The sequence below is a fragment of the Sylvia atricapilla genome, chromosome 11 (assembly GCF_009819655.1).
Source record: "Sylvia atricapilla isolate bSylAtr1 chromosome 11, bSylAtr1.pri, whole genome shotgun sequence".
Lineage (NCBI taxonomy): Eukaryota > Metazoa > Chordata > Aves > Passeriformes > Sylviidae > Sylvia > Sylvia atricapilla.
In genome coordinates this window covers 18268393-18296315 of record NC_089150.1, presented here as the reverse complement: position 1 = coordinate 18296315, position 27923 = coordinate 18268393, and the positions used below count along the sequence as shown (strand labels likewise).

Genomic DNA, 27923 nt, shown 5'->3' with positions numbered 1-27923 from the left:
TTGCTGAGACATCACGACCTGCTGGCACCAACACCTGACCTCTAAATTCACATTCAAAAATAGCAACTCTGCTCCAGATTTGATTTTTTTTCCAATGCTTTCTATGATCCTCTTAGACTGCAACTTCTGCCCCATCCTGTTTTTTTAATCAGAAAACCAAGTGACAATTTTATTTCTGCTCTATGTGTGTTTTATAATCTCCTTTCAACCTGATGAAAGCAGGAAGAGCAGTAAAGCATCCAAGTAATTCAGGAATCGAAATGCAAAGGAAGAAAAGTGTATTTACACTGGTGCCTTGTTACAGAGGGAAATAAGAATTACAGACAATTACAGAGAGAAATGACTTGAGCATATCAGCAAGCTGTAATTTAGCACGAGAAACTTTAGATGAATTAGGAATTTTGGAGGAAAAGCATCTTTACACCCCAACACCCTTTGCAGGGTTCATGTGGAGCATGTGGGGAGCAGACCAGTTTGGTGTAGGATGCACTGATATAAAACAGTCCTGGGCAGCCCAGCCAAGCTCTGACCTGGAAATTCAGCGAAATAATTCCCTTTTCTGCCTCCAATTCCACACCTCCAGCCCCTGATTAACACCCAAGGATGCTCAGGCTGTCTCTATTTTAAGCCCAGCCATTAAACTGGAGCGCAGGGCGAGCAAGGGTCAAGTTTAAAAGTTGAGGTTTTCAGAAAGACCAGAGAGATGTGGAAAGCAGAAAATCAGAGCTTCCATCAGCTCCTGATCCAGATGAACTGGATCCAGTGGAAACAGGGCCCTGAGTGCTGACATGGGAGTTTCCCACAGCTTCCATTGGCCCTCCCAGCCAGCAGTGTCATCACAGGCTGCACAGAAACATCCAACTGGGGAAAACAAAAAAGACCAAAATGTTCCTAAATTAAACCCAGATGTAGCAGGAACAGATGCCTGAAATGTGCTGTGGGCTGAGGACAGGATAGGAAAGCTTGCTGGTGTTATTATCTATTAATTGTCATGCTAGGAAGTCACATTTCTGATTTCCTGATGCAGCTCATGTTGAAGAAATAGGTGTTCTTTTGACTGAAAATCCTGTAATTTGTATCAACTTTAAACCACACTAAATCTGTATTAAAATATTTTGGTCAACAGCACAGCCCTGGAATAGGAATGAAACCGTCCAAGTAAAAAAAAAAAGATTTTCACTCAGTGAAAAGTCTCCCATGTCTTACTGCAAATTGTGTTTCTTAAATCTGGGCAAACACACTCCGTACTAATAATGTGGGGGGAGTTTTCATGGAAATTCAAGTTATCCAAAATGTTGTATTTAACAGTCACTCCTACAGAACATGCCCAACTTCTCCAGATGCTCTTTTAGGCAAACTCAAAGCTTGGTAAAAATTTCTCATTAAAGCACTTTTACACACAATTCATGAAAGCAGCTAAGCATTTAGGTGAATTAAAAATAAAAAATATCAATAAAAAATTGAAACATAAGAGAAGTACAACAGTTTTTCTGACCACAACAAAACACTCTTGGCAAAATGTTCAATGAAATGCTCTGAGTGAATTCACATTTTACCAGTGAACCTTTTAAAAACAAGCAAAAGATTGAGTAGTTCCCCTATCAGATGCAGGTTTATTAGTAAAATTCCAGGGATTTATAGGTGGAATTACAACCCAATTATGATCTTACTGGGTAAATACAAGGTTGGATGACATCTAACTTTACAAGTCTATTTTCTTTATAGTTCTGGACTAGCACTGGATAGATTTTACTGGACAGGAGGAAAGGAAAATCTGTAGTTACCAGAAGCCATTTTTATGGTCTCCAAATGCACCAATAATCCACAAAATCTCTCTGAAGAGTTTGAGTGGTGAAAAGCAGATGACTTCTGGCCAGAAAAATGAAATATTCCCATCCCAAACCAGGCCATGCACACCTGATGAAACCTCTCACTGCCTTTGCTGCAGTCTTTGGAGTGTAACGAGAATATCTCAAATTAAAGGAGCAAATCTAATAATAAATCTCAGCAAATCTAATGGCTCTATTTTAGGGAATCCATTCTGCCAGGAGCAGCTCCAAAGCAACCAAAGAAACCCCAAAAATACCATTTTTCAGACCTCACACTCCCCAGCTGCAGTGTGAGAAAAAGGAATTCGAAATACAAGAGAAAATGAGCTCAAGATAGGAGAGTAATTCTGCAGAAAAGATGTTAAAAGCACTCTCTCTTGTACACCTAAAAAAATTCAGAATGGCTTCAAACGATGAACTGAGAGACTTGTGGAGGAGCACAAAACAACCTCTTTGTTTTTCAGAGCCAAATCTAATGAATTTTAGTTTTTAATCCAAAGCAAGAGTGCTCCAGAATCTCCAAGTAATCTGCCTGTCAGCCCTTGCCATTCACGGACACAGATTCATCATGACTCTTCAACTGGTTTACTGCACAAGGAGATGAATTTTCCCCCAAACAAAATGCAGCAATCCTACAGGGGAGAATCCAGCAAATTCCCTGGTTTTATGGCAGTGTGCCTGATTTGAAAGCCTCAGCTCTGCAAAACCATTTTATGTCAGATTTCCCACCTCAGAGCAGTGATTTCACTGCAGAAACCTCACTGAAATGCCCCAGGATCTTTGAAAAGACAAAATTCTGTGTTATCAGCAAAACTTTGAACTTTAGTAAGTTGCAGTAAACTCACACCAGACTCTAAATTTTGTAGAGAGTATCTAAAACTTCATTAACACACCTATCCTGAAGCTGCAGAAGGGATTTATGGATCAATACCTGCAAAGTAATACATTACTAATTTAAATTGGTTTTACATTTTACATTAGCAGCCTAGCCACTAAAAGTCAGGCCTGGCAATCAGCCTTTAATTATTCTTGCTGTTAATGAGCAGCATGTGTTAAAGGGTGCTTGTTTTCTCTTCTTGGATCCCACTCATATATACATTTATATATATTTATATATAATTATAATATCTATTATATTTATTTTTATATATTTATTTGTATAATATGTATATATAATGTTATATATTATGTTTATTTTAATATACATATTTATTTTATTTATTTATATGATATATATTTATATATACACACAATATTTTTATAAGCACATATATATTTAATTTTTTTCCAGCTATGACCATGGTGATTTCAGAATGCATTAGGTATTTTACACTTCATGATTCCAGCATCTGCTATGCTTCTTTTTCAAAGGTTAAAACACGAAGCAGAGAGCCAAGTCATCATTATCCACCCAAAACTATATTAAGAAACACTGTGGAGCCCTTTCCAGGAAGGACTACAAATCATTGTTAAATACAATATTAGGAAATACCTGTTTCACCTTTTATGGAACAGTCTCACAACTCAATATTGAGTTATCACCAGTGCTGCTGCCCACGAGATCAAGCACAATTTCTGCCCAAATTCCACTTTTTTTTTTGTCACTGGCCAAGTAAACATCATTGTTTCCCTCATATTATGATCCATCAAGCAGCATAATTAAATTTTAATGGACCTAAAATTGCAACTGATTTCTTTCTACCACATAACTCACCTGTTTCCTTTAAAAGTAATATTTGAAGACTCAGATACAGAAAGTTACAATTAATTTAAGAGAATGTTTAAATCTTTGTGTCAGTAATTCTGGAAATCAAACACCGCTGCTTAATTCTATCATTTGATCCCACGATTATTTAATATCCCCATTTTATTTGCTTACCTCAGCAGCCTGGGTCTCCTGGTGTAATAAAGTCAGACCTGTCAAGTCTTCCAAGAAGGAATGTGAAGAATTAAAAACTTTGGCTAGGAAATTAAACCCTTCTCGTTCATACTGCTCAAGGACCTGCCAAATAAACAAACAGAAAAAATATTTCAAATGTAATACCCATCATCTCATTCATCCTCGTATTTGGCTCACAAAATAAAAGCAGAATCTCTCTGAACACTCAGAAAACGACAGAGAACAGAACAATCATTCTCCCCAACTCATTTCACTGAATTTCAACAGTGAAATTCAAATTCAACAGTGAAACCTTCAGGAGAGGTGGAAGCACGAGGCAAGAGAAGTGAGGTTTAAGATTTCCTGCTTTAAACGCATTTTTAAGCTTATAACAAGACAACTGACAGGGGCAAGAAGGAAAACTCAGCTGCAAAGCCATGAAAAGAGCATTTTGGAGTGCCACAGAACACAGTAACAGCCTGTTCCAGGGGATCAGCTCAGGGAAAGAACCATGCTGGGACAGCCTGGAAAAATGCCCCGAGTAGGTGTCCAAACCCAACACCCTCCCAGCCCCCAGAGATTCGTGGTTCTGAGCCTCTTGTATCTTGCCTTATTTTTCTGCTTTAATTTTCCCCAGTTTATCTTTTATTTGGACAATCTTACAGGCTCCTGCAAGAACTGTGAGCTTTTAGTTTATGTTCCTCTTGAGCCCTAAGCATGAAGAACTTTATTTTTATTTTTTTTATTTTATTTTAGCTTTAGGGAAGGATTTGCCAAGCTGATTTCAACCCAGTGAGATGCAGACTGAGGGAAGAGAAGACAAATATCAAACATGAACACCATTCTACACCTTTGGTGACAGCAGGCAGTGAGAAAATGGAAGGAACTGCCTGAGCAATCCCAGTATCCATTGGTTTCTTTAGTTTTTGTTCCAAGTTCTGATCATTTCACACCCTACTCTCACAGATGAAGCAGCTGAGCCTGATGCATTCCAGACAATTTCTCCTGCACAAACAACTTGTCCTGCAGAACTTTTCCTACAGAAACAACTTTTTCTTCAGAACTGCAGAACAGGAGCAGAGCAGGATTCATGCAGAGACCTCAAGAACACACAAATTTAATTAAAAAGCAGCAGAATGTGTGACAGGGGAAGGATCACCAGGATCCAGAAGAGGCAAGATTTTCACAAGAATAGAAATATTCTGATCAGAATCCATCAAATCACAACTTACAATCTCCATATTATCTTACTCCTTCCTAGTTTAACAGTTCCTAATGGTCTCAAAGACCCATTTCATTGATAAAACTGCGGGAACTTGCCCAGCCCAGCAACATTCTTCAGCAAGACACATCCTGTGAGCTTTTACACTGAGTCCTACAGGAATTCAGGCTCATTAAAAATCACATTTATATTTAGCTGACTGGATTCTAGGTTTGCTGGTAAAAATAGACTGGGCTCCTCACTTAGCTCTTCATGCAAAACTATCTAATGCATAATTAGGTTTCAAAAAACATAAAGAGAAACATAAAGAGCTATGAAAAGGAAGCCAGATGTAGGTGAGTATCAAACATTTGGCACCTTCCTGACCACACTTGTTCTTCTAAAATAAGCAAACCCAGCTCTTCACCTTCTCTTCCTGAAACCTACAGAAATTGTTCTTCATACTTTAAAGATTAATTCTGCCATAGGGGTTTGTGTGTGTACAGTGACTGATAAACATGAATTAAAAAAGGAAAAGGGATTAAAAAATTATTTGGAGCATTTCTTTGTTATTTTTCTTGTATTTTTTTATTCCTGAGAGAAATGAAGTATTGTGAGTGTTCACAATGCAATGCAGAGAACTGAACAACTTCAGCATTTCATCTGAGATGCGTCCTCTCAATATTATCCACTAAATGTGGTGGGACTGTGGATTTACACATTTAATGAGAATTCTGGGTTTCAAAATTCCCCTAAAACAACCCAAGAGCAGCAGTCTCTTGCATCTGGCTCTTGAGAAACTGCACAGACACCAATTTCTAACCTGGAGTGTGTTCACAGCCATCTCTGTGGGAATTTTGGGTTTTTTGGTTCCCTCCAAGGTTTTTGGGGGAACCACAAGTCAGATTTTTGGTGCTGCAGGACAGATCAGAGCTCAAGTGCACCTGAAACCATCCCCAGCCGGCACACAGTAAACCTCAGCCTTATTTTAAATTGACTGGGAGCAGTGCCTGGCACTTAAAAGCAACACTGGCTCCCGGTTTATTGTGTAAAGGGCAGTTATCCAGGTATGATTTTATTAGATGTAGTTTATCATCCTGTTTTTTGCAAAATGCTTTAGTGGAAGAGCTGAAAAAAGCAGCAGCAGTACACTTTTATGACTTACTGCTTAAAAGTATCAATTAAATCACTACTAAAACATCTTCACTACAGCCCTTTATCAAAATATGACTTCATTTGTATTTCTCAGTTGAAAAAAGTCCATGAGGAGAAAACACTGTGGCATTATTTTAGTCACCATATATTTAAATTATTACAGCACCTCACAGAAACGCAGGGACAACAAGAGGGAGATCTTTTGGTCTCTTCCCAGGGGTAAAACAAAAAAAGAGATGTAAAACCACCTTGGGCTATGCACGTATTGTGAGCAGAGCAGGGAACTGAGTGTAACCTTTCTGTACACAGCTCATCCATCAAGCAGCCCTTGAAGCTGGCTGGGTTTGTTATTCAGCACACTCGGCTTTGATCCTCACTCCCAAAAACTGGGATTTGAGCCTGGAGTGATGTTGGAGCCCTGGGCACTGAGGATTTCAGCCTTCCTGTGCTCACAGACACTGACCCCCAGCAAACTCTGCATTGACCTGAGGCCGTGGAAAAGGCTCCCAAAATTGAGTGACAGCACTGGGATTGTGGCTGTGGAGTTTGGATAGAAGTGTGGGATCTCACAGGGGGCAAAACTCACAGTTTAAGGGTTCAGAATACAGTAATAGAGATAGAAAGCCAGATGGAGGATTTAGGGCAGAGGCCAGTCCTCCTTTTTCATCTTCTCCTTCATGGGTCTGGGTGGGATTTTGTAATTGGGTAGAAAAATCCTCATTGTGGGCCACGGGTGGTTGGTTATTGGGTTAAAAGTCAAAATAATTCAGGTGTCATTTCTTAATTGGGCAGTTTGTGCTTAAAAGGCCTTGTAGAGAGAGAGATGGGGCCATTTTTAGTTTGTGAGTCTGTAATATAGATAAGAATTAATAAACACCTGAGTCTGAACACAAAATACAGTCTGGAGCATTTAACCCCCACCCTGGCAAAAAGAAGATAGAACACAACAGGGTGAGAATGCCCAGGTGCTGTTCCCTCATTCTGGGGAGGAACCCAGAGGGTGCTGAGCACCAGGAGCCCTGAGCTGGCCCCTGCCAGGAACTCCTGAGCTCAGCCACACACAGCCCCTGACAGCCCCAGGTCCTGCAGTGCCTCGGATGGAGCACTTGGAACAGCTCCCCTGAAATCCAAGAGCCCTTGGTGTTGTCATCAGCATGGACAAAGCCAGAAGTCTTTCATTAGCGGCCTTTTAAAGTATTAATATTAATATTTATTAAATAACAATAAATATTTTATTAAATATTAATATATAAAATATTACTTAATATCAACATACTTTATTAAATAGTAATAATGCAGATCCAGGAGTTGCAGTTACATTATTTTTAGGGTTTTTTTTTGCACTGGTACACATTAACATGACCAAATCTATTGGTATGGAAAGATTTAAACATTTATTTTCCCCCCCGGGTGGCAGAGACCTTCCATGGTGCCACAGTGCCAAATTCAGATTTGGCATTAATAATTATTAAAGTAAATTATTATTCAAATTATTAATTATCAATCAAGCTATTAATTAAAATAGTTAATAATTTCTGACTATACACATAGGATCTTAAAAACCTAAAGCACAATAAAGAACATTTTTTTTCTTCTAGCAGCAACCACAGAAACCTGAAAAGCTGCATTAAAAAGTGTACTTACTGATTATAACAACTTGCTTTTTTACAATGAGGACAGCCTGCTGAATGGAAGGATTTGTTAAATAGGTTTAAAATCAGAATTCCAGCCAACAAATGTCATATGAGAGAGCCAAAAAAGTCACCTGCAGCACCACACTGGCTGCCTGAGCAGGTACCATTAAAGAAGATATCCACAATGAAATCCTTTTAATACAGTCAGTGACTGGGAGAACATTTTGTGAATTCTGTGAATATTTTGTCACCCTCAGGGATTTTATTTCCCAGTTGAGATGATTCAAACTTTCCAGTGCCACAAAAGGCAGGAACTCCCTGAAGCTGCCCACATCTAACCTTTCCTACCCAAATTCAGCAGCAGATTTCTCTGATAAATGGAACAGGGCACAGATCAGACCTCAGAGCTCAGAAAGGAAAAAATTGATGCAAAATAACCCCAGATTCTTATGCCAAGAGACCACACAAGGAATAATCACACAGGAATAAAACCAGTCTGGACAACAAATAGACACAAAATAATTCTAAAAAATGCTTCCAGATTTAATAAGTGAACGATTTGTTGTTGCATGAAAAAGAAATTTTCTCCTATTTAATCATGTCCAGCAGAGCCCAAAGGCCCAAGGCTGGCAAGAATTTGCTTTTGCACTTCTGAACAATTCCCCACCATCCTTGGTCCCCCTGTGATCCTCCTGAGGAACAGTTTTACAGGATGCTGCAATTTTTATGACTCTTGATCTCAAACCAGTTAATGATGGACAAAATCCTGCCTGAACTTCTCCAGGGAATAAACCAAATCCTTCAGTGAGGTGTCACAATGCAGCAACTCATTTTTGAGGCAGAAAAACCCCATATAAAAGTACAACAAAAAGAACCAGAAATAGGTAGTTCTTGCACCCAGCCTGGCAAAGCTGGAGCAGAAGGATTTATTGAGGAACTCTGATCTTTTCTTCACCTGCAGGTCCCTTTTCAGAGCTCAGGAGAGCTGGAAAACCCCAATTCCTTCTGGATTTCATGGCTGCTACAAACACTGCCAGGAGAATCCACATTTTCACACCATTCTGTCCTGACATGCAAATCTCTCAGGTTGAGGCCACAACCTTGATTTCAGTCTCCATTTCACACAGCCAGAGCTCCAGTTGTTTTTTTTTTTTTTTTTTTTTTTTTTTGTTTTGTTTTGTTTTGTTTTTTGTTTTTTTACACAATGGCATTTTAATAGAACAAATCAAGCTGTGGATGCAATCTCATCACAACAGGACCAAACCCATGGATTGCCAAAGCTTTCAGAGTAAATGATACCCAGTAACCCATTTCATCAGCAATCTTTTTATTGTGGCCTGTTCACTGAAGTTAAAAAAAACCCCAAATCTCATGGCAGAAGGGAAAAAAATACAGGCTTGGAGTAAAAGGACTTGCTTTGAAATGAGAAACAGATGTGCAGCCTTGGTGTTAGATTCTATTTAACAGCATTCTGCACAAAGTTGTCTCAATTGCTGGGTACAAAGATACTCAGAAGGAGAATCTGGCCCCAGGATTGCTTCAGAGCAGAGAAGTTAATATCTGCTTAAGGAAAAACACAAAAAAGAAGCTCCTAACCCAAAGAAACTGGCTACTCATGGAAAAATTGGCTCTTGTCTTATTTCTGTCACATCAATTTCAAACTTCTTTTTAACCAGTATTTACATTTGGTTTGGCTTTTTTTTTTTCCTCCTTTTCAATGTAGTTTGCATCTGAGGAGTGCGTCTGAACCAGTGCTGTTAACTTTCCAGGAAAAATAAAATAAGGAATGAATGCTACCAGCTGGATTATTTACACTAAATAAGATTTCTGGGTAACTTTCACCCCTAAAAAAGTTCCTGGATTTAAACACTTCCCTCTTTTAAATGGGGCAGATACTTCAATAAACATTTCAGATGTTCAAGAGTCAGAAAAATCTCCATATTCAAGGCTCTGTTTAGGAATTGGACAGGCCTGGATATATTTTTACACTCCCTGCTCATCAAAGGCCATGCAGCAAGGATAGAAAATTACTGTTCACCTGCTGAAAAGGCACGTTTGGAAAACAAGACAGCCATGAAAACATCTTGCCAGCTCCACTCTTCAAAATTCAATGTATCTGCTGTTAAAGTTGCAATTTAATGTAAGTTTTATGCTGTGAGGAACTCTCCTGAATGAGAAGGGAGTAAGCTGAGCCTTTGAGTTAATATTCAAAATGTTAACACACAACCCATAATTCTTGTTTCCTTTAAAAAAATCCTCATTCCCAGCCTCTTGCCTTTTCACAAAGTTCTCAATTTTTATTGCCACCTGATCCTAAAAAGTTGTCAAGGAAAGTCTAATAAGGTGATGCTGTAACACAGCTATGAAAAGGCAATAAAATCACACTTGGGTGAGGATCATGGAATGATTTTTCAGGGCCTCAGTTCATGGGTTTGGAACAGGAAAAGTCTGACAACATTATATAAAAAAAAAGATATTACTCTAAAAATTACTGAAAATTAAATTAACTACAACTTGTGCATAAAGTTGGAAGAACAAAGTTCTGCAGAAAGCTCCAGGTGTGCCCTGAGCAAGGCCACGCTGGAAATACTGGAAATCAGAAAACCACCAGGCAAAAATGGCATCACTTTGGGCTCATGTCCAAATCATGAACTCACCCTCTGCACATACACCATTCTCTCCTTCCCTTCCCATAATTAGTATTAAAAATGAAAACAAATCAGTGTAAAACCCAAACTAATCCAAGTACAACGTGCTGAAAAGTTATTATTTAAGGAAGGGATTGTTGTTTTAATTTAGGGTAGAAAAGGAGTGATACGAATGAGCTTCGCTGTTGCTATTTCCTCCCCTGATTCTGAATTGCAGTGGGCAGAAAATGGAGAATTAACTCACTGAAGAATCAGCTCTGAAAGGTCACAACAGGATTTTCTTTAACTTGAGATTTTTCAGTTTCTTTTGAATAATGAGAAGAAGGAAAGTAGAGTTCTTAGAAATTTAAGAAATGCCAGTTTAAGCATGGCTTTGTCAACATTTAGCTCTTGGGAGATGCATGCATCATTTCCTGAAATAATCTTGGTGTGCTTCCTCAAGCAACCATTTTCTCTGATAAGAATTATCTGACAGATAAAACTGCAGGATTTTGATTTTAGCTGCTCTTTCCTTTTTCAAATATTTCTCACAGTTTATTTTATATGTAACAGCATCCCCAGATTCCAGTCAGGCTAAGGAAGTTTCATGGCACAGCACACAACTGAAAGCATTCCCTGCCTGGGAATGCAGGGACTAGAGAGATATGAAAGGAAAGAAAGGAAACAAGAGAAAAATGGATCAAAAATCCATTTTAGAGACTGAGAAAGAGGCACAAAGGGGGTTTTCTGGTAGGCAGCACCATCAGATTGTGTGTCCTGACCTCCCTGAACACGTGGGCACCTCCTTCAGTCCCCTCCCTGCTCACTCCAGCTTTTCCACAGGATGGATATTTACAACTTGGATATTTACAACTTCATTTATCCCCACTCTGCTTCCTGTCCAGAATTTCAGCTGCTGAGCTCAGCAGCAGCTCTGGCATGCTTGGCTCCAGCTCCTTCTGGCATCAGTCACCCTCTGTTATCCAGGGAGGCAGAAAACCCTGATCCTTCCCAGCCCCATCCCACGGGAAGGACAATTTGGGGCTGCAGCGTGTGTAACACATGCACAGGCACCTCACCCCCACATTTTTGAAGGAAAAATCCAGGAGCAGCATCCCCTATCTGCAGAGAATCCCTAAAGCTAGGAGAGAAGCAAGGGCACTTCCCAAAGTCTAAAGGAAATGATTCTTCTCCCAGCAAATCAACTGCCTGCTGCTGAATGATGCTTTGGCTGCCTGCACAAAATTTGATTTTATAAAGGCAGGAGTGGCCCCAGCTCTGCAGGGTTGGCTGGAGGCAGCCAGCAGGCAGCAATGACTGGGGAGTGCCCAGGAAAAAGTCATTTTATTCCATCAGCCCTCCCCTGCCAGCAGCACTTCAGGAGGAGGCAGAGCTGTCACACGCTGAGCACCCAAAACTGGCTCTGCCTCAGGCAGGAACTGCTGCTGCTCAGTGATTCCCAAACACAGCTCCAGCTTAAAAATCCACATTTTGTGGCTATTTCTGAGCAGAGGGTTTTGTTATCTGGATGTGCTGCAATGCCTGTGCAAAACAGCACTGGAGGAGCAACAGCTTTTTCTCCAAAATCGTATTTCATCGATTTCTTCTGTTTTCCCATCTCTGGAAATTGAATTCCCTCCACTCTGCCAATTTCAAACGAAACAATTCTGGAAGGACAGATATATCAGCACTGTAAAAATGTGGAAACATTGAACAGAAGTCAAACTGAGCTTCAACTGGTCAAAAATATTTGCCAACAAAGACCAGCTTTCCAATAAAGCCAGGCTGATGTTTAAGTTTAAGAAAATGGGCATCAGGGTAAACAGACACCTGAGAAAGACTGCAATGAAAATGCAGGAAAACATCTGAAAAATGAGTACAATAATTAAGAATGAGAATGAAAACGAGAAACAACTTAAATAATTAAAAATCTTGTGTCTCCATGAATATGCACTGAATCTTTGGAATATCTGAAGAATAAACTTGGAAATAGAAAGAACTGGGCTGCAAAAATGCAAAAAATCTTATGGAAGGAAAAAAGAACAACTACAAATTGCTCATATCCAGCAAAACAAACTGATCTTTTGAGCTGCAGAAGGAATCCAACAGAATGAGGAATGAACACCATCATCATCATCATCCCAGCACCACACATTGAATATTCCTAATTTTTAATCCAGTTCAGTGTTCTCCAAGTTTGTTTTTGCAGTTCTTGTAGGCAGATATTTCACACAAAAAGTATTTTAGTTCAGTTTGAAGTGACAGAAAAGGAATTGCGTAAAAGCTTCAGAGAGATGACAAGAGAGCACAGAGCTGCTGTTAATAGAAATAATTAAAAATTATATTCTAGGCACAGGTAGATATTGAACATGTCAATACCAGAAAACTGCAGTGATGCGTTTTCCTCATTGATAGTCCTTTACTAAGTCCTAATTGTAGTTATAATTTAATTGAATTAGAAGAATAAGAAATATTGGGGGAAAAAAAACCCAAAGAAAAAACCCTTTAAGACCCATAAAATTTAATTTAAATGCAACAGAAATCCAACCTGTCGGAAACATGATTCCATTGTCTTCAACAATGGCAGGTTTCTTCTTTCCCTTAAACCCTCCTGTTTTGAAATTTAAATGTAACAATGGGAAAATTCATTTTTTATTAATCTCTAAGGGAAGTCAAACATTTAACTCAGAATGCTGAAAATATGCCCGGGTGTATTAATGATGAGTTCTTCAAGTCTCAGTGAAATCCCTCCAACATTAATATAGAGGCTGCACCGTACAGAGACTTGTCAAGTGTTCACATATGGAAATTCAGGAAATAAGTTAGAAATGGACTCAATTTCACTGACTTCAAGTTACAGCACTGCTACAGGAACAACTCTTTTCAAACATTCTCTTCAATTTTTGAAATGTTCATTCCTGAAACATTTCTCCCCATTTCCTTCACCATTTCTGCAAGCTCTGCAAGAGAGTTTTTTTTAGCACAGGAAAGACCAAGGCTTTTTCCCTCCCCCATGACTTTTACATCCACACAATACTTGAATTCAGAAATGTATAATCTGAAAAGATTTAAAGGAGTTTCGGTGACAGATTGCTATTGGGAGAAAGCAAATAGAAATGTCTTAGTGCAGTTAGGACAAATCTGAAGGGCCTGGAACCAAAATCAAAATTCTCTCAACTGAAAAACATCAGTGAGTGAGTGAATCTTGCAGGTTGCTGTCATAAGTGATCAGAACAATTCCAAATAAAAATGCAGGCCCAGCAGTCAGCAGAGGAGAACAATGAGAGCATTGTTGAGGCTCCACGATGATGGATTCCCAAACTGCAACGCTCATAAATAACTTATGCAACCCAAGTGCTCAGTAAATGTCACAGCAAAAGGGTTTAATGGGTTCCTGAGATGGCAAAAAGGGAAAAAACCATCTGCAAGGGCAGGGGAAGATCCTGCCTGAAAACAGAAATTGTGACATCATGCCAACAATACCATCCCTGATCCCAGTGGCTGCCCCTTGGTGACACGCAATGAGACTGAGAAACACCCAGCACGAACTCAGTGGGTAAAAAGCCACTCCAGCAGCTCCAGTTCCCAGCACACCCAGGAGAAAGTTGGGAAAGAACTTGAAAATGAGCAGAGATCCTTGAGCTGAGTTTTAGAAATTGCAGAGTGGGGGTAGTTACGCAGGAGAATGTCTGTAAGTAGGGGAAGGAGATTTCAGAAATCTCTTTAAGGAGAACCAAGTCACATTTCCAGCACATGGGTGCTAAATCCTCACTCTGGAAGAAATGTGAGCTATGTGTAAAAACAGAGGGGTTTTACATCTTTGTATTTTACATAAATATCTTTTGTGACATTTTGTGATATATAATTATCTTTTGTGACATTAAACTCTGGATCTGTGGGGTTTCCTCATTCGTTCCATGAAGTAGAGGGGAACGATAAAAGGAAATTTTCATTGCCCTCATTAAAATAGAAACTCTGGCAGTTTTGCATTAAAACACATCCACAGTCCAACATTCATGATTTAAGGCTTTAAGCAGTTTTCTGCAGGGATCAGATCTGTTTTCCAGGGAATTGCAACACTTCTCACCATAACATAACGAACAGCCTCATTTTGCTCCCAATGGGGTAAATAGGTTAATTAGCCCAGTCAGTAATAACCTAAATGTTCTCTCCTGTAAGGAAAGCAGTTGTTACCAATAAATATCCATCCCAAAGAACTCTGGAGTCTCCCTTGCTGGTGCCAGAACAAGCTCAGCACCAGAAGAGCTCTCGCTGCTCTCTCAGTGCCCTGAGCTCTGACAGGGATATTTGACATTCCAGCACAGCTCCTGCAGAACCAGAACAAGACAGAGGGGGAATCATACAAGGAAAAATTGGCCCAGCATAAAAATAGATTGGTTTTCTGCTGTGACCATCCCAAAATTCCTGAACAATTGGCTGTGGGAAGCTTCTCTGGCACGTGGCCTGGGCAGGGTAAGGAAAAGTTGGCTGCTTGCATGTCTGGCCTCTGCAGCTTCAAAAGCAGAGAAGTAAAGGAATGACTGAAATGGACTCGAATCTCCAAACATGCAGATCCTCAGCAGCTTCTCCCAAGTCCTCCAGCTGGACTGGATGGCTGCAGGATGTACTGGAATTCTTCTGAAATTCCTAATTCATTGGGTTTATGCTTTAAGAGTTACAGAGTGACAAGAGCTCAAGAAGAGTACTGACAAAAGAAAAAACCACAACGAACACGATGCCAGCAAATCCAATTCTATCTGCGCTGAAAGTCTGAATCTCCAGTAATTCTGACACAGAGCAGGATGAAACACTAAATTACCTTATTAAAAACCAAACAAACCCTCACATAACAAACCAACATACAGACTACAATTAAATCACAATTGGATTTGTCATTTCAAAGCATCAGCATCAGATTTCCACATAATGCAGGGTGACATACTCTTATGCTAATAAATAAAGTTAGCAAAGTAAACAAAGGCTGTGTTTCTACTGTAAGGAAATCCGTGAGCCAATGCAGCAACCTTTTCAGCACACAAGTAACTCAATGCCCAAACCACATGAAAAGTGATCTCTCTGGGAATAGCACAGCTGCTAAAATCCAAGGCAGTTTTTATTAAATCATCAAGTCTGTTTATGTAAAACGGGGCTCTCTCAAAATGACCTCCAAGAGGAAATGATTTGCTAAGGAGAAATTGATCCCTGCATTGACTTTATCTGTGTGGATGTACATTTTTATTGTTTCTACCTATCAGTGTTTCCTGAATTGGAGATAAGGAGAAAATAAGAGAAAAAGAAGGAGGAAAAAGTCCATTCTAACTTTGTTTAAATCCTCCAGCAGCAAGGCTTTAGCTACTGCTGAGCTTTCAGCTCTTCAGCAGGGCAGATAAAACTGCTGCTATTTTTAGAAACGTCCAACTTCAGTGCTTCAACTTTTGAAGAGAAAATGCACATTCAGAGCCCTTCAAAACTTGTCAGATGTACCCAGATAGCCCAGAGGGGAAAAAAGGAACACTGGGTAAGAAGATATTGTGCAAGTTCTCCAGAAGATGCCAGTGCCCCATTATTTTTTTGATGGCTGCTTGAAAGGAGGATGAGTGCAGTGAAAGGAACAGAAAGAACTTCCTGCAGTCAGTCTCAAGGTACAGGAGAGTGAAATAAATTAAGGGCACTCCAAGCACTTCAAAACCACCAGTCAAAACCCCTCTGAATCTCCCTGCTGAGATATCCCAGGGAAAACTTCTGGAAGTTGCACTCCACAGCCAGAAAAAAACTTGCCAGAGGGAACTTTTCAAGGCCACAGGAGAGGAAAACAATGCAAGAGCTGCCCCAGAGAGCCAAGAAACAGCTGGGAACTCTGAGGTGACTCAGGACTGGCAGCACCAGCAGCAAAATAAACAATTTGCTCAAGAAAGAAATGGTAAGAAGTCATTTTTTCCCCCTCAATTGTTCATTATTTGTCTGTTTTGTATCACAAACCAGAAATTTTGACCATTTTGCCTCTTTGGAAAGACACTAAGCTGCAGAAGGATAAAGTGATTTATTCACCACATATCAGAAAGGATTTCTTAAATAATACCAATCTCATCCCTTTCTACAAAGCTGCAAGATAATGACAATGCTTCTGTAATCAACTTTTCAGAAATGTCTTGGTCCAGCTCTGCTTGGATTCTTCAGCTGATGTAAGCATTTATGTGGAGATAAACATGCCAAGAGGTGGTGCCAAAGAAATTTGAAAAGCAGCTAAAAAACAGAAGGCTGTGTGGGAAAAAGAACTTTAGCTGAAGTAGGAACAGATTCCAAGCCCTAAGGAAGTCAGAGAAATTGTCAAAAAGTACCCCAAAATTGAGCTTAGAAATAGAAAAATAATAAAAAGCACAAACTCAGCCCTACCTTGGCTGAACAGGCTGTGCACTTATCAAATGCCAGGCTGACTGGAAGAACATTATCAAATCTGGATAGAAACCCTCGGATCTAGAAGATGAAAGAGCCAAAAAATTACATTACTATTTGAAACTTCCAAAATTCATCATGAACTGGACGCATCCATTCCATAAAAAGAACATCTGTCATGTTCTAACAGTAAAACTTGCAGTGAATTTATACTAAGCACATAATACTGTGGTTTTTTTTTTTTGTTTTTTTTTTTTTTTTTTTGTTTTTTTTTTTTTTTGTTGTTTTTTTTGTTTTTTTTTTTGTTGTTTTTTTTTGGTTTGTTTTTTTTGTGTACAAATAATGGCACAACTGCCTCAATGCAGCATCATGTCACCAGAAATGGAGGCACAGCACCATCTGCAGTTGGCCTTTCCTCAGTGCAAAGCTCCATGAAAAATAAAAAGTCATGGTGTGTGACCACTGAAACACATTTTTTTCCCCCGATCTCTATAACCTTTACACTGAACATTTAACTGGTGTGCAGTCCTCAGTTATGATGTCACTATGATACTATTGATAGGCCATTTTAAAACTCCAGACCACTCTTTCTGCTAACAGAGAGAGCACTGAAAACACTTTGCAGCAGGGTTTGATCACTTCAGTTGTGAACTCTTTGGAGTACTGATCGTCCTTTTTATTCTGTTTATTACAATGAACAGATGGCACCAGGAACAGAACTTAAGTAACTACTGAAATACAAATAGTAATACCTCAATTTTGAAGTTTTAATAAAACTGAGTTTTTGAAAAACTGTCACACATTTGTGAGTAGAGTTTGGGTTGACTTGAAGAAAAAAAGTGCTGTATGGCACCAAAGCAACATGAATATTTTGTAATAATAATAATAATAGTAATAATAAAAATCAGCCAACTCACATAATTATTGGGAATTGGCTGATTTGAATTGTTGTCAAACTCTGAAGAGATTTAAAAAGTGAATTTTAGGATGCTCACATTTAGCAGCTCTGATGGAGAACAGAAAAGTCAGAAATTGTTTTATTCACATAATTTCTGCTCCAAACAAATTTCAGCTCAATAGGTAGCAGGAATTTTGTGTCCATGAGTAGCACAAACACAATGCCAGGAACGCCCTGCCTGGGCTGTGTGATGGGTTAATATTATTTTTTAATTTTTTTTTTTTAATATAAACATGGAGAGTCAGTCCTCTGGGGAATGGCATCAGCATTTTTTTAAGGAGTCAACATCTGTGATGATCAGTTCCCAGCTTTTAAACAAAAGCTTTTATCACAAATAATTTACCTGGTGAGGAACAAGCCCAAGAGAAGTGGGTGGTTCATTCATTCTATCATCACTGCTGCTGGCCACAGCATAACCACTGCCAAAAACCCAACAGAGAAAATTAGAGCAAGTCAACACACTCAGAATTTCCAGTCAGCTTCCAGGCATTTTGCTACAGCTTAGAATGAGGCAAGGAATCTATGTGGAAAGTCTGTGTCATAGGAATCAAGATTCAGCAGGATAAATATAAATAAATCACTCTGAGACTCATCTGAGACTCATCTTCAACCCCTAAATCACTTCTTCACTCACAGGTTTTAAAGAGGAAACAAGCCTCAAGTTCAAGGTGCAGAATTTTCAGTGTGATTTCAGTAGCACACACACCGAATTTTAAATAAGATTTGCTGATCTTGAATTCCTTCATGTGCCACACAGCTCCTCCTCACACCCAAACACTGGTCAGCAAAGGAAAGCCAGGATTACTAACAGCAATGAAAGATTGAATTGAAATTGAAAGATTCTTAATACTTTTCTGTGGTTAAATTCAATAGAGAGAAGAAAACCTTCACACTTGATGAGGCAGTTCCCTCAAACCCTGCACAACATCGCATTAATTTACAGACAACATGACCCCTCACAGAACTGTCCTTGAGATGTGATTCCTCCTGCTCCCTAAAGATCCTGATAAAGATCTGATTTCTCAGAGAACAGCTGAGCACAGCAGCAATGGCTCACCCTTCTGGATGCTGCAGGACAGAAACCATTAACTCCACTGCCAGGGCTCCAGCCACCATGGCCAGTCCAGGCCGGCTGACCGTGCACTGCTGGTCCAGTGTCCGATCCCTGGTGGACTACAAACACAGACAGCTCTGAAGGCAAGCAAAAACAACTCCAAAGTAACCAGCTGCCCTGTACAAAACACCTCCAGGGCTGTGCAGTTCACAGCTGGGATCTTCTTCACCTCACGTGCATCAACACAGCGCAGATCCCTTTGTGAAACACCCTTAGAACCAAATAAAAAAATTCCAGTTGCAACAAAAAAAGAGATACAACCAACATCTGAGGTTCTACTCACATCCCCTGGTGCCACAACATCATTGCAGAAGTAACAGCCCAGTTTATAGCCAGGGATATTTGAGAAGAGGGAGGAGCTCAGCAGATCAGAAGCAGCAGAGGCGTTGCTGGAATGGGAATCACCAGATTCTTGCTGTTTTGGTTTCTTTAGGCCGTGCCTCATAACAACAAAAGTGTCAAATCCCAAGGCAGCATTGATGACCAACTGTGAACAATAAAGAGAGAACAACAGATATTAAGTGAGCCAAAAAAGCGAGGGGGAAAGAAAAAACAGCCTCCAGGTTTTTATTCATTATAAATGCCAAAACTCCACCCACTGTAGATGGATAAACAACCCATCAGCTGCATATTTACCACTTTAGCCATAAAAAACAGTTTCTGAAAGGTGCAGAACTGCAGATACCAAAAGCAAACCCAAAATAAAAGTGTGTTTCAGAAAGTCACAGGCCCTTGTCTTTGTGCCTTTCAGGGCAATCTGCTCCCAATGAATGACTCCCTCTAGCTGTTACACAAACTTGTGACAAAAAAGCAACAGCAACTTCAAGCAATGAAACGCCATCTGTTATCCAAACCAATTTCTGCTCAGTAAGGAAAGCAATTAATGATCCCTTATGGGCCTCATCTGCATCTGCTTAGTCACATGGGGAGCAGGAGCAGCTGTGCTGCACAATTCCTCTGTCCTCATGTTCCCCCTTTCCCTCCACTTTGTGGCAAGTGCACAGAGGAATCTGAGGCACAACATCAACACCATCCTGACTGCAGCCAGTCAAACATAAAGGAAGATTCACTGCTTCATCTGCAGATACTGTTGATGAAAGTTCTGGTGCAGCACTTCTTCGTTTCCCATTCTCCCAGCCAGGAATTATTTAAAAGAAGAGCTCTGAGGGAAGCTCTCTCAAGAATTAATCATCTTGATTAGCAAGCTTTGAGTCTCAGCATCATTCTCAGTATTTCCAATTATTTCTGCAGATTCTCTTTCAGCCTTGGAGTAGTTTATTTTTCCTCAGTCCTGAAGTGGAACCCTGCTGTTGAATTTATCCTGGGCTGCAGCAATTAAAAGACTGCATCTTCTCAGTGCATCTACCTGTAAAACCTGATTATGATGCTCCACTTCCAAAATTCTTGCTGGTATTAGCAAAAATTAATAATATTGTTAAACAATTCCCAATGCAATCAACTAGCTCTCTCTTCTCAGTTTACTGGCAGGTAACTATTTCATTCTGATTGAGACTTAATTAAAAAAATCATCTGGTTTTGATAGAGAGACAAGGGGAAAGTACAAGAGACAAACGGAAAAGTATCTTTTGGCACAGATTAACAAAAAGAAAAAAAAAAGAAATTTTCACAAGTTCCAGTGCTCAGCAGGAACAGAGACTGAACATCTGACATGAGGATTTAGCCTTTGAGGGGTTGGTTTGTCTGAGGTGCATGTTTTGGGGAAGGACTGCAGGAATGGCAAAGATCATCCAAGAATTGAATGATGAAGTGGGGAGAACAACTCTTAGTGCCACCCACAGAGCTGCTTCTGTGCATTTTCCACAAATCACTCACCATGTTCCCTCTTTCCCGTGTGCCTTTTTGAGAGCTTCAGGACCAAACTGTGCAGTGCTTGAGATCTGCAGGTGCCACACAAAATCACATCTGGAGCAGAGCTCCCACTGAGTGTTTACCAACATCAAATACTGAGCATTTGTTTGAACACTTCGAGATTTCCCTGCTGTGTTTCTTCCAATGACAGAGAATTCCATCTCCTCAGATCAAACTGATGTTATCAAATCAACCAACTGTGATGCAGACACGCTACACCACTGAGTAACAGAGAAAGTGTCACAAAGAAGTTTCAAAATTTATCCTCAAAATTATTTGAATGCTGCAAGAAGAAGGTAGAGGAGGACTGCTGGGCAAGGAAATGTGGGAGGGAGGTTTTGGAGATCATAAAACCACTCCATCCTGATTGAACCACACAGGATTCATACAGAATGTACACATAAAACTCCATATATTGCTGGAAACTCCCAACCATCATGGAAGAGCAGGCTGGCCCTGGCACTTCCCAGTTCAACAGCCAGCTTTGCAAATTTGCCCTTTTTGTCAGTTCTGTCCTGTTTTTAAACAGCTCAAACACTGCTGAAAGAGAACAGGTGCAAGCTGCAGAAAGGGCAGGAGGATTAAGGAGGAACTCATGAAATTACAAAGTTACACACACACAACTGAAGTTTAAATTCAGGGAAGCCCTCACTAAATCTCTCCACTGTCAAAGATAAGTTCATTTGAGCTAAAAGGAAATAAAAGTCCATTGTTCAGGGCCAGAAATGTATTTAAAATTGTTGTGGTTTAAAAACAAACCAAGTAAGAGGCTCTAAGTCAGAAATAAAATTTAATGAGAAGAAAAGGAAAATAAAATAGAATAAAATAAAATAAATACAAAAAGAAAAAACCAGTGACAGAGTCAGAATACAACCTGATCAGGGTGATGGAAACAGTCCAGACGAGGTGGTCTTCTTGAAACAGAAATCTTGTAGAAAGGTCTGGTAGCTCCGGTCCTCTGGGAATCCAGTGGGAGAGGGCTGCTTCTACTGTCCCAAATCCCAGCTTATATCCAGGTGAGAATGCTTGGCTCTTCTCCATGGGCGGAGCATCTCACAATGGGATGATGAGTCATGGAAGAGAGCCTTAATGGCCCATTAAAGAGAGAGATAACGCCCGGAGGGAGTTATCTCTGAGTCATGCAAAAGGCATTGATGGGCCATTAACTGAAGATGGTGATAGAATACATCCTAAACTACAACCCAGGACAATCCACCCCTTATTCTATTACCATCTACAACATGCCTAAATCAATACATTCTTACAGATGAATGCATATAGACATACAGAATGAAACCTTACACACTGCTCTCACTTAAAATTAAGTCTCCCTGTGGTACACAACGGGTTTCTCCATCTTTCTGCATTACCCACCAAGTGTAGCCAGGTCCTTGAGCAAAGACAATCCCATGGACGGGTTTGCCTTTGCCTGAAGTGGGATTAATCCAAACACTCTTTCCTAAAATGCCCTTCATGTGTACCACAGGTACTTTGTCTCCATCCACTGTGTGTAAGGGTTCAGACTGGGCAGGACTACCTCGATTGACAGACCCTCGGGTGTTAACTATTTATGTGGCTTTGGCTAAGTTTAGTTCTTAATTCTTGAAGGTTCTCCCACCAAGTGCCTTCAGGGCAGTCTTTAATAGTCCGTTGCACCGTTCAACTTTTCCGGCAGCTGGTGCATGATAAGGAATGTGGTATATCCATTCAATACCATGTTTTCTAGCCCAGGTGTTTATAAGGTTGTTCTTGAAATGGGTCTCATTGTCCGACTCAATTCTCTCAGGGGTGCCGTGTCTCCACAGGATTTGTTTTTCAAGGCCCAGGATGGTGTTCTGAGCAGTGGCATGAGGCACAGGGTGGGTTTCTAGCCATCCAGTGGTGACTTCCACCATGGTCAGCATGTACTGCTTTCCTTGGCGTGTTTGGGGAAGGGTGATATAGTCAATTTGCCAGGCTTCCCCGTACCTGTACTTCAGCCATTGTCTATCATACCACAGAGGCTTCATTCGCTTGGCCTGTTTGATTGCAGCGCAGGTTTCACAGCTGTGGATGACCTGTGAGATGCTGTCCATAGTGAGGTCCACCCTTCGGTCACGGGCTTATCGATATGTTGTATCTCTTCCCTGATGACCAGAGGCATCATGGGCCCAACGAGCTAGGAATAATTTTCTTTTGTGCTGCCAATCTAGATCCACTTGTGATATTTTCACCTTGGCAGCTTTGTCTACCTGCTCGTTGTTGCGATGCTCTTCATTAGCCCGGCTTTTGGGTATATGCGCATCCACATGTCGAACCTTCACGGTCAGCCTCTCTACTCGGGCGGCGATGTCTTGCCAAATGTCAGCGGCCCAGATGGGTTTTCCTCTGCGCTGCCAATTGGCCTTTTTCCAGCGATTCAGCCATCCCCACAGAGCATTAGCTACCATCTATGAGTCAGTGTAGAGATAAAGCTTCGGCCACTTTTCTTGTTCAGCAATTTCCAAAGCCAGCTGGACAGCTTTAAGCTCTGCAACTTGACTCGATCCACCTTGTCCCTCGGTAGCTTGTGCAACTTGTCGTGTGGGGCTCCATGCTGCAGCTTTTCATTTCCGGTTAGCTCCTACAATTCGGCAGGAGCCATCAGTGAACAGAGCATATCGTCTTTCAGTCTTCGGTAGCTCATTATATGGTGGGGCTTCCTCAGCGCGTGTTACTTGCTTTTCTTCTTCTTCTTCTTCAGACGATAATCCAAAAGTTTCACCTTCCGGCCAGTTCGTTATAACTTCCAGAATCCCAGGGCGATTTGGGTTTCCAATGCGGGCGCGCTGTGTAATGAGGGCAATCCATTTGCTCCATGTGGTATCGGTGGCATGATGTGTGGAAGGAACCTTTCCCTTAAACATCCACCCCAGCACTGGTAGTCGGGGTGCCAAAAGCAGCTGTGTTTCAGTGCCAATTACTTCTGAGGCGGCTTGAACTCCTTCATAGGCAGCCAAGATCTCCTTCTCTGTGGGAGTGTAGTTGGCCTCGGAGCCTCTGTAACTTCTGCTCCAGAATCCCAATGGTCGGCCTCGAGTCTCCCCAGGCACCTTCTGCCAAAGGCTCCAAGACAAACCATTGTTTTCAGCTGCGGAGTAAAGCACATTCCTCACATCTGGTCCCGTCCTGACTGGGCCCAGGGCTACTGCATGAGCAATCTCTTGCTTGATCTGAACAAAAGCTTGTTGCTGTTCAGGCCCCCAGTGGAAATCATTCTTCTTGCGGGTCACCAAGTAGAGAGGGCTCACGATCTGACTGTACTCAGGAATGTGCATCCTCCAAAAGCCTATGGCACCTAGGAAAGCTTGTGTTTCCTTTTTGTTGGTAGGTGCGGACATGGCTGTGATCTTGTTGATTATCTCTGTGGGGATTTGGCGACGACCATCCTGCCATTTGACCCCCAAGAACTGGATTTCTTGAGCTGGTCCCTTAACCTTGCTTCTTTTAATGGCAAAACCAGCTTTCAGCAGAATTTGGATAATTTCTTCTCTTTTCTTGAAGACCTCCTCTGGTGTATTCCCCCATATGATGATGTTGTCAATGTACTGCAGATGCTCTGGAGCCTCACCCTTTTCCAGTGCAGCCTGGATCAGTCCATGGCAGATGGTGGGGCTGTGTTTCCACCCCTGGGGCAGCCGGTTCCAGGTGTACTGCACGCCCCTCCAGGTGAAGGCAAACTGAGGTCTGCACTCCGCTGCCAAAGGAATGGAGAAGAAGGCGTTGGCGATATCAATGGTTGCATACCACTTTGCTGCTTTGGACTCCAGCTCGTACTGAAGCTCTAACATGTCTGGCACAGCAGCGCTCAGTGGTGGCGTGACTTCATTCAGACCACGGTAATCCACCGTCAGTCTCCATTCTCCACTGGACTTACGCACCGGCCAAATCGGGCTGTTGAAAGGTGAACGGGCCTTACTGACCACCCCTTGGCTTTCCAGTTTGCGGATCATCTCATGTATGGGGATCACAGAGTCTCTGTCTGTGCGGTATTGCCGACGGTGTACTGTTGCTGTGGCAATTGGTACTTGTTGTTCTTCTACTTTTAGCAGTCCCACAGCAGAGGGGTCATCTGAGAGACCAGGCAAGGTATTCAATTGTCTGATGCCTTCTTTCATCACTGCGGCTATCTCAAAAGCCCAACGATATCCTTTTGGATCTTTGAAATATTCATTCTTGAGATAGTCTATGCCGAGGATGCATGGGGCCTCTGGGCCAGTTGCGATAGGGTGTTTCTGCCACTCCTTCTCAGTTAAACTCACTTCGGCCTCTAATACAGTCAGTTCCTGGGACCCTCCTGTTATTCCTGTAATAGAAATGGATTCTGTTCCTACATACCTTGATGGCATCATGGTACATTGGGCCCCAGTGTCAACCAATGCTGTATATCTTTGTGGGTCAGATGTGCCAGGCCATCGGATCCACACAGTCCAGTAGATCCGATTGTCCCTTTCCTCTTCCTGGCTAGAGGCAGGGCCCCCCTATTCCTGGTCATCGCATACGTTGTTCTCTTCTTGTAAATGAGTTGCTGAGGTTTCTTCAAGAGGATCAGTCATATCATCATTCCTGTAACGTCTGGAGTTCTGTGCACGAGAGACCGGAGCAACACTGATTCTAGATGAGCTTTTTGTTGTAGGCATTTCCCTTTTCAGTTCACGTACCCGGGCTGCTAAGGAGGAGGTAGGTTTTTCATCCCACTTCTTCATATCTTCTCCATGCTCCCGAAGAAAAGACCAAAGGTTACCTCGGGATGTGTATCCTCTCTCCCTGGCTGGGGGACGCTTGCTCTTAATCGCAGAGACTCTCGTTGGCTCTGGTGAAATATCGTAAATTTCTTCCTTAAGTTCTTTTTTCAGTTTCTGATGGCCTTCTTCAATTAAGTTCCTGACTTGCTCAGCCAGTCTTGTTTCCACAGATGAGACATGGGCACGAACTGGGGCGGTGACAGTGTCCTCGTAAATCCTTAGTTTATTAGCCAGGACACCCACCTTGTCCTCACCTTCTCTCCATTGCAGTGTTGCCAGGTAACGCGAGTACATTTCTGGTCCAAGCCGTGCAAATCTCAACCACATCCGTGATGTGCACTGGACATCATCTGGGCTCTTAGGAAATCTCTCATCTTCTGCAAAAATGATCTCCAGCACAGCCAATTCCCTTAGGCATCGGATACCTTGTTCTATTGTGTTCCATTTTCCTTGGTGCACTAGGAGGTCTTCTTTACAAAGGTATCTGTCTTTCACACTTGTTAGCAGTCGCTGCCAGAGGCTGAGAGTTTCTTGGGTTTTTCCAATTCTCTGGTCAATGACCACATCGCGGGACAGTGATCCCAGTTGCCTGGCTTCAGTTCCATCCAGAATGGTGTCATTGGCTGCAGCATCCCAGATGCGGAGCAGCCAAGTGAGGATGGACTCGTTGGTCTGACGGGTGAATTTCCTTCGCAGGTCACGCAGCTCACCCAGAGATAGAGAGCGGGTGATGATCTCTGTCTCTGTCTCTTCAGCTGAGTGCGAAGGTCCTGCTCCATCCTCGTCAGTCGCTATGCGGACTGATTTGCTCCTTGATTTCTTCTTCTGAGTGGTGGCAACTGCTACTGGTTTAGGCTGTTCCGGTTCAGTGACGGTTTGTGTGGAGATGCTGACAGCACTTTTGGTTCCTTTTTCCTCTGTGAGAGTCTGTGTAGTCGTCGATGTTATTGCTTTGCTTCTTTTTACCTCTTCTACTTCTTTAAGAACATGCTCCAACACACCATGTAGTGTTTTGATTCTAAGCATGGTGCAGAGAAAACAAAGCAGGACTAACAAGAACATTATGCTGTCCTTGGCATCCAGAGGGTACTCAATATTTTCAAAAACTGCTATGTCCTTCCTGAAAAGCTGGAAAAAATCATTCTTTACTCCTCCCCACAGGGGCTGGGTGAGATTGTTGAGGCTCCAGACGTAGCATCCTAGACTAGAACAAGAATACAAAACTGGGTATATATTCTGAATAATGTTCATTGCCTCAGATTTTATCAAGCAATGGACATAATAGACCAGTAAAGCAATTTTAGTACCATATCCTGGTCTATGCAGGAGTATTAAGGCCGGCAGATAGTGCCCCACGTTTGGAAAAATATAGAGAGATAGGTATAAGACACATGTAAGCATGTTGGGCATCATAACAGACAGGTGTCCTCAATAAGATTGTAATTTCTGACTTTTCTTATTGCCTCTGCCCCACGTTGGGCGCCAAAAATATGTTGTGGTTTAAAAACAAACCAAGTAAGAGGCTCTAAGTCAGAAATAAAATTTAATGAGAAGAAAAGGAAAATAAAATAGAATAAAATAAAATAAATACAAAAAGAAAAAACCAGTGACAGAGTCAGAATACAACCTGATCAGGGTGATGGAAACAGTCCAGACGAGGTGGTCTTCCTGAAACAGAAATCTTGTAGAAAGGTCTGGTAGCTCCGGTCCTCTGGGAATCCAGTGGGAGAGGGCTGCTTCTACTGTCCCAAATCCCAGCTTATATCCAGGTGAGAATGCTTGGCTCTTCTCCATGGGCGGAGCATCTCACAATGGGATGATGAGTCATGGAAGAGAGCCTTAATGGCCCATTAAAGAGAGAGATAACGCCCGGAGGGAGTTATCTCTGAGTCATGCAAAAGGCATTGATGGGCCATTAACTGAAGATGGTGATAGAATACACCCTAAACTACAACCCAGGACAAAAATAAAGGAAGAATGAAAGGAAGGGGAATAAATGGATTGTTACAATACCTTCCTCTTGCTGGCTGCAATGACAGCAGGCAGCCAGCGACTCTCCCGAGTGTCCATCAGCAGGAAAACCACATCGTGGGCATCAATGAGCTCCTCCAGCTTGGCCACATCCCTCTGAGCCTGGGCCATTGTCACCTCAGAAAAATTCACTGGGTGGCCTGGCATGGGGATGCTCATGTTGTAACCTTCAGAGCTCTAGAGAGAGAGGCAGACAGAAAATCACCAGTTCAGAAGGTAACCTTGTGACTGAATTGGTGTGAAATTCAATACAAATCAGAGTCCAAACGCAATTCCTGTCTGTCAGAATGGCAGCTCTGCTCTTTGCACCTCTCTGGGTGGCAGTGCTGTGCACTAAAGCACAGTGCTGGAGTTTCTCACTCTGTGTTTATGCAGAACAGCCTCAGGAAGTCTCAGCAGACCTAGCAAATCACTACAAGAACAGAGTGCAACTGCTCCTGATCCCAGGGGTCACAAACATCACCCCAAAG

The 27923-nt window shown here is 41.6% G+C and overlaps 1 protein-coding gene across 4 annotated transcripts in view; it reads right to left on the bottom strand.

Annotated features, from left to right (window-relative positions):
* Window positions 1-27923, bottom strand: part of ATG7 (autophagy related 7) — a 77957-nt gene that overhangs the window by 38976 nt on the left and 11058 nt on the right. For 2 of the 4 annotated variants that reach the window (XM_066326939.1, XM_066326937.1), the window contains exons 12-17: window positions 27436-27630; window positions 19074-19277; window positions 18734-18849; window positions 18020-18095; window positions 16719-16799; window positions 3709-3831 (exon numbers count right to left, since the gene is read on the bottom strand). In XM_066326939.1, coding sequence (XP_066183036.1) covers window positions 3709-3831; window positions 16719-16799; window positions 18020-18095; window positions 18734-18849; window positions 19074-19277; window positions 27436-27630 — 795 coding nt within the window. Of the gene's footprint in view, window positions 1-400; window positions 862-2062; window positions 2761-3708; window positions 3832-16718; window positions 16800-18019; window positions 18096-18733; window positions 18850-19073; window positions 19278-27435; window positions 27631-27923 lie in introns of those variants that run through there. The other 2 variants (XM_066326935.1, XM_066326936.1) reach the window with 2 other exon arrangements.